At 43.9% G+C, this 7,145-nt stretch overlaps 1 protein-coding gene and 1 long non-coding RNA gene across 3 annotated transcripts in view; one reads left to right on the top strand and one right to left on the bottom strand.

Annotated features, from left to right (window-relative positions):
• Positions 1-7,145, bottom strand: part of PIP4K2A (phosphatidylinositol-5-phosphate 4-kinase type 2 alpha) — a 182,203-nt gene that overhangs the window by 11,119 nt on the left and 163,939 nt on the right. Inside the window, exon 7 of one of the 2 annotated variants that reach the window (XM_077772485.1) lies at positions 4,693-4,806. In XM_077772485.1, the coding sequence (XP_077628611.1) occupies positions 4,693-4,806 (114 nt within the window). Of the gene's footprint in view, positions 1-4,683; positions 4,807-7,145 lie in introns of both variants that reach the window. The other variant, XM_077772486.1, reaches the window with a different exon arrangement.
• The window catches only part of LOC144238648 (uncharacterized), a 32,297-nt gene that overhangs the window by 19,274 nt on the left and 5,878 nt on the right, over positions 1-7,145 (top strand). The window lies entirely within an intron of this gene.

The following is a 7,145-nucleotide window of genomic DNA, read 5'->3' as shown; positions in this document are numbered from 1 at the left end:
CCCCGCCCCCCACCAGGTCTGGGCCCAGCCGCAGACACTGGGCTACCAACATCTCCCCAGAGCTGTGTGTGGTGGATGCAGATGGGGGAGGGGGTGGCTTGGCCGGGCCAGGTGTCACCCTGCTGTGCGGTGGGGGGACAAAGGCCCCCTTCTCTCCATCCCTGCTCCTCCCGGGTCCTTGGAAGGTTCCTGAGGAGTGGTACAGGTCGATGGTGTGAGAACTCACCCCTCAGTCCTCTGGGAAGGGAGGATCTTTTCAAAATGCAAGTTTGATGTCAGCCTGCCCCTGCCCGAGGCCTTGCACAGGTGCAACGATGGAGGCTGTTACTGTAATTGCTCGCGTTGCCGTTATCAGGGTGGAAGGCCTTTGTCAACAGCTACACACTTTAACATGGACACAGGTTCGAGTTAGGTGGGCCAAGAAGAGACGCGTGGAAGAGCCCACTAGCTCTTATCTTCATAAACCTTATTTTCCATCTCCTCTGTAGCAGAGGGAAATGAAAGGTGGCAATAAACTCGAGATTCTTGTTCGAGAAAATTCTGGCTGGCTGTCTTAAAACTGCCATGGCCTGGAAGATTCCACGTGGCTGGGGAGGAGTTAAGGGGTCCACTGCTGGGGTTTGCCTCCAGCTGACATGAAGGAACCTAATACATATCTGCTCTGTTTTCTCTGCATCCCTTTAAGCTTCTGACTCAAATTTACTGATTTAAGTATCTAAGATTTCAAAGCATGACGATTTTTAAATCTATAATCTTTAGGCCCCTCTCCGTTCCTCCTTTTCCAACTTGCTAAAAATTATCTGCCAGATCTTTGGTCCGCTTCTTTTTCCCTCAGAAGGGCCCACCTAATCTGATTCCTTCATGATTAATCCCTCTTTATGTCACATCTCTGAGCTAGTGTCTTCCTCAAGATCTTTAACGAGCCCTGTCACCCTTCTAGAAAACGACATGGGAAGAGAGCCATTAATAAACTCTCTTTCACAACACTTAAACTCACTTTATTTATTAACACATTTGTTCTACTGAATTACCACTTCCTAACACATCTGCGATGCAGAATTAAAATTCCAACCAGCCCTATTTCACAGTTATCTCCTATCACTTGTTTAAAGTTGTAATAATCCTCCTTTGGATCATTTATCAGGAAACAAAATCTTACCTGCAATCTTGCAAATGTTTTTAAATTTGCGTTTTACACCAGAGCAGTTTAGGAGCGTGGCCTCTGATAGCCTCCAGTCCCAGTCTGAATTTAGCAGCTGGTATCTTTGAGTAAATTAGTCTCTGGGCTCAGTTTTCTCATCCACAGACTGGGAAAGCACAGCACTCATCCTCAGGAGTTACGAATGAAAGAGACAATGTCTACATGGGAAGGAGTCTGTCTCTACGCGTGGCTCCGTCGATATGGCTGGCCCACCATTCCCCGCCACCCCCTCCCTCCCACTTGCAAGGCTGCGGGCCCAGAAACACAACAGCTGAGATGCCCTGGGGAAGGGGCGCTCCCAGACACCACTGGGATCCCAGTGTGAGCCAGTGAGAGGAGAGATGGGTGTCGACTGTCTGCAGTCAGGATCGGGTGCTGACAATACACAGACCAGAAGGCAAAGTGGTTTTCACTCTCCATAGAGCACCTTCTTTCGGAGAAAAGGGCTCACCTATATGTAGTTAGTTACATGCTAAGCTTTCTTTGCTATATGCTATATATATTTTGGTTACAGGAAAAAAAAAAAGCAGCTAGATTCTCATGACATTTCTTTTTGCTACAAAAACAGGTTACGGGGCCGCCTGGGTGGCTCCCTTGGTTAAGCATTGGACTTTGGCTCAGCAGGTCATGATCTCAACAGTTTGTGAGTCTGAGCCCCACACTGCACTCTCTGTGGTCAGTGTGGGCCCCGCTTCAGATCCTCAGTCTCCCTCTCTCTCTGCCCCCTCCCCTGCTTGCGTGCTCTCTCTCAAAAATAAACATTTCAAAAAACTATAAAAAAGCAGATGACTTATTGAGTTATAATAAATTCATCTTTTACTTTACGTCTTGAGTAAAAAGCAAAAAGTACTTATCCCCCGATCCCATCCCCTCCAAAAAACTAACAGGCCAGTCAGCCAACTTAGAAAGCACAGTGTTAATGAAAAAATGAAACTAGATAGTTTCATTTATCAAGATCAGATGTCAAGCTACTTCACCATAATTACCTGCCTAAAAATTTAATGATGCTTCTGCATGAATTTCAAAACTAAAGATACTTGTATCAGCCATTAAGAATTTTTTTTACTGAATGCTTTATGCCTTGCTTCCATTTCAACAAAACAGCTAAGTGTGAGAGCCATGTATGGGATTAAACTATCCAAATCCTCTAATCAACGACATTATTAAGACAACAAAAGGGCTAAGAGGATCCTTATGTAATTCAACTGTAAATGTGAATGAATTCAGTTACATGCTTTCTGGAGTCTAAATATCCTGCTGATACACAGCCAACAGAAAAGAGGATGAAAACAATTTTTTTTTGGCAAATCATACATAACCCTAAAGGATGTTTACCATAATTGCTCAACCCATGTTATTCTCAGGATCAAAGATTCACTGATTAATGAATAAAAACCTGAAACTGAGAAGGTCTTCCTAGAGTACTTAGTTATTAGTTAGATCCAGTTGACACCAAAGTAAGGGAAATGTTTAATGTTTAATATGTATTATAATAATAGCCACTGACAACACTGGAAAAATAAATGCTTACTGATGAAAGACCGGAGAAAAAATGTTACATGATACACTTTTTTCCTACTTCTCTCTCTCTTTTTTAAATGCTTATTTGTATTTGTGAGAGAAACAGTGCGTGAGCAGGGGAGGGGCATAGAGAGAGACAGAGACAGAATCCAAAGCAGGCTCCAGGCTCTGAGCTGTCAGCACAGAGCCCAAAGCGGGTCTTGAACCCACGAGCTGTGAGATCATGACCTGAGCCAAAGTAGGACGCTAACTGACTGAGCCACCCAGGTGCTCCTCTAATTCTCTTTTTAAGTAGGCAGTTGTATCCTTCACAAATAAATAATATTTATGTTCTAACTGAAGTATACACACTAGCTAGGGTTAAAAAAAAGATAAACTTTTTTAATGAAAATAAATTCATGACCTAAAAATAATTATGAACTCCTTCAGTCAGTCTGGGCATCTCACAATGAAAGAGTTGTTAGAACAGTGAAAAGAATATTGTAAAACCGCGCAGCCCTCGCAGCGGATGCAGTCTCATACATGACACTCATCCTTTGGCTCAAGCCATTTTAATTGTTTTTGTTTAATGACATGAACAGAACTTTCCACAAAGCCTGTCTCTAAGTAGTAGGGCTGTATTGGTGTGCGTGGGACTGGATTTCAAAGTAAAAAAAGTAGAGGTGCCTGGTGGCTCGGTAGGTTGAATGTCTTATTTTGGCTCAGGCTGTGATCTCACGGTCTATGAGTTCAAGCCCCGCATCAAGCTCTCTGCTGACAGCCGCTTCAGATTCTGTCTCCCTCTCTCTCTGTCGCTCCCCTGTTCACACTCTTATCTCTTTCTCTCTCCTTCAAAAATAAATAAGCATTAAAAAAAATAAATTAGGGGCGCCTGGGTGGCTTAGTCAGTTAAGCGTCTGACTTTTGCTTAGGTCATGATCTCGCGGTTCGTGGTTCGAGCCCTGCGTCGGGCTCTGTGCTGACTGCCAGCTCAGAGCCTGGAGCCTGTTTCGGAGTCTGTGACTCCCTCTCTCTCTGACCCTCCCCTGCTCACGCTGTCTCTCTCTCCTAGAAATAAATAAAACATTAAAAAAAAATTTTTTTTAAAACAAATTAAAGAAATAAAGTAAAAAAATTAATAAGCATACCACGTTCACGCATACATATGAACAAAAGTAACAGCTCAGAAAAACTTATTTCAGTAACTGTCTAAATCAGAATTCTCTCTGCCCTGCCTTATAAACCTAACAAATTTCAAGAAAATAACTTTTCCCAGATTGATTTCTAAAGGAAACATGAAGTCCAACAGGAGAGCAGGAAAAGTAAATTTTTAATTCCTAAACAAAATAACAGTGAAAAAAGAAAACTTCATTATGGACAAAAAGCCCATTTTCACACAGTATTTGATGCGTCACAACCGTCCCCCCCACCCCCCCACGATGCTGGTGTCGCAAGCCGCCTTTGCACTGTTCCCACCACGTGCAGGCGCAGTGGGCATAATGACGCTACTATCACAGAGACCACTGGAAATGTCCAAGCACTAGGTGGCCGGGGCCGTGTTTACTAACCCTGAGATGTGATTACTAAACGTCTGCTTTTGAAATGCTCTGATGTGCGACGGAACACCATGGTTCTGCGGCACCCACACTTTGGTGGCCATGGGCAGTCGCCGTGAGCCAGCTTCCACTGCACAGACTCTCTCACCAAAGAACATGGGAACCTGGGCCGGAGTGGGGTGGGGGTGGGGGGGCGCCCAGCAGAAGACTTGAGGTGCTCTCTTCGGTTTGGGGTCCAGAGGAGCTGGGGAGCTAGCACACTTCTCTTCTAAACCAGGTCACGTATGAGATACACCTGTTTATACCTGATGTTGATCATGTACAACAGACATTTTTGCCTTGGGTGCAGACTTAAAGATGATTGAAGAAGCTTCTGAAAACCAAGAGGGTTGACACTTCTACAATGGGACCGCCCTTTAGAGTGACTTTTCTTACCTCGACATCCTTTTTCAGTTTTTCCAGGAACGTCTTTTTGTCGTTGTCATCAATATAAATCTTTTGGCCCTCGTTAATGAAATCATTATCCTTTAAAGTCGGTAGTTCTTTGGCCTAAAGCAAATGACAAACAGAATGAAAGAAGCTTGAATAAAATGAAAGGAAAAAACCCATATATGCCATTAAGTTTCCACCCCAGGGAAATTGGGTCCCCCTGGTTCACTGCGGGAAGTCTTTGACTCAAGGCAACAAAATGTCAGGTGGCTTGAATACCGCCAGGGGGCACCAGTGAGCTACGGCCGCTGGAAACATTCCCACGAGGAGTGGAGGGTCACACGTACTCCATATCATGAAGTTTTGTAACACATTTCATGGTTTTCATGGACACGAACCTGACTGCTTTCCTGGATTCACTTTCTTACAAGAAGTCTAAGTATAGAGTTTGTATTCTTGGAATTCTTTGTTAGGAACCTTCAATTTTCTTATGGGTACAACCCAACTCCACACCCCTGACACTTTTTGGGTAGCCTCTGCTGGGTTCAAGTTACAAATAACATGTTATCTTGTCTCAGTAAAAGCACCGTCCAGAATCCGATTGAATTTCTCCATTGGGGAGAATGTGCGACCAGAGGTTAGCCGCCTGCCCTTCTAAGCCTTCCTGCTCACCACCCCACCAAGGAGAAAACGGTTTGCATTTATTTGGACAATGCCAAAGGAAAAGGTCTTCTTTTAATATGAAACATACTAAGATGAGAAGTTCTATCCTTTACAAATAAACAAGAGGGTGGTGGGCTGGCGACTGAGCGGTCCGTACACTGACCTGACGAACGCAAAGTAACGGAGAAACACTGGTCACAAGCCGAACAAAACTAGCTTATGCTGTAGAATGATATGGGCATCTAATCTGAAACTCGTGTGGATTATTCTACTTAACTTCACGCAACCTGCATTCTGGGAGAGTTCAAGTGCAATCAAAACCCCTCCCCACTCCTGTCAGCTCATCATAGCTTAGCTCATCATAGCTTATTTCTTCCACCAGAAGATATTGTCCTTCTTACTATACTAATGAATGTCTGAATGGCTCTCTTTCCCACTGGTGTGAGCTCAATGAAAAAAAGAAAATCCAAGGAAAGAACATACTCTCTTTCCTGCTCACCATACTGCCCTACCCATTATTCAGAGTGATAAAACCCACTGCATAGAGCTATAGAACCATTTTTCTTTTGCTTTTTAAAAAATGTTTATTTTTGAGAGAGAGAGCACGCAAGAGCAGGGGAGGGGCAGAGAGAGAGGACGACAGAGGATCCGAAGCAGCCTGTTGCAGGGCTCAAACCCACGAACCGTGAGATCATGACCTGAGCCAAAGTCGGACACTTAACTGATGGGGACACCCAGGTGCCCCTATGAAACCATTTCTCAAATGCCTGAAACTGCTCACTTTTCTTCTATGTAAGCTGCTCACATCTGTCTGTGTATGTATATACACATGTTACACAATTCCAAATCTGTAGCTTTGCTACTTGTTTTTGACTTTGCAAAAATTTCAAGTTTGGCAATTTTTGATAAAACTAATGCCAGAATCGCTATCTTTACAATGCAAGTGTCGCAGTGGTCAAAAATCCAAAGATTTGATTCAATAAGCAGTTACTGAATGACTGCCGTGTACAGGAACGCAAAACAAAAGTGGTCAGCTTTTCTGTCCTGGAGGAGTTTGTGATCTAGTGTGAGAGGAAGACCTGAAAGCAAGTAGGTAAAAAATAAGGCAGCATGAATGAATACCCAAAATGGACAAATAATGCATTCTCAGGGGACACTGATCTACTTTCAAATACTTTCTTTAAATTTTTTAAAATGTTTAATCGTTTTTGAGAAACAGAGAAAGATAGGGGACGAGTGGGGTGGGGGCGGCAAAGAGGGGGGAGATATAGAATCCCAAGCAGGCTTCAGGCTCTGAGCTGTCAGCACAGACCCCGACGTGGGGCTTGAACTCACAAACCGTGAGGTTATGACCTGAGCCGGAGTTGGATGCTTACCCGACTGAGCCAGCCAGGCGCCCCTACTTTCAAATACTCATATGCTGAGTCAGAGTTTTGAGGAAATAAAAACACAATGCCGCTCTTCACAAAAGCTATGGGAGGGGCCTGGTAGACCAACTCCCTACATTTGTCATGAATAATTTAAAAATAATGTCATAAACATGACATGAAAAACCCTAAATGTGAAGACAGCGCATTACTGCGAACTGTTAGGGTCAACTGCACTGAGCCCTCGGTTCTTCTATCAGAATAAAAAACGGGACAAAGCTTAACAGAATGAAATGCAAGGATCTGAAGTTTAACAGGCCTGGTGTTTCTCACTGCCCAAAATAAGAAACTGGAGGTGCCCCTGACGAAAGGGCTGAAGCCTGATCTGCACACAAAAACAGGGATGGAGGAGGGGATTCTCCAAGGATG

Source organism: Crocuta crocuta, unplaced genomic scaffold (genome assembly GCF_008692635.1).
Source record: "Crocuta crocuta isolate KB4526 unplaced genomic scaffold, BGI_CrCroc_1.0 scaffold96, whole genome shotgun sequence".
Taxonomy (NCBI): Eukaryota; Metazoa; Chordata; class Mammalia; order Carnivora; family Hyaenidae; genus Crocuta; species Crocuta crocuta.
Note: the sequence above shows the minus strand (reverse complement) of the source record. Positions and strands in the feature narration are given on the sequence as shown.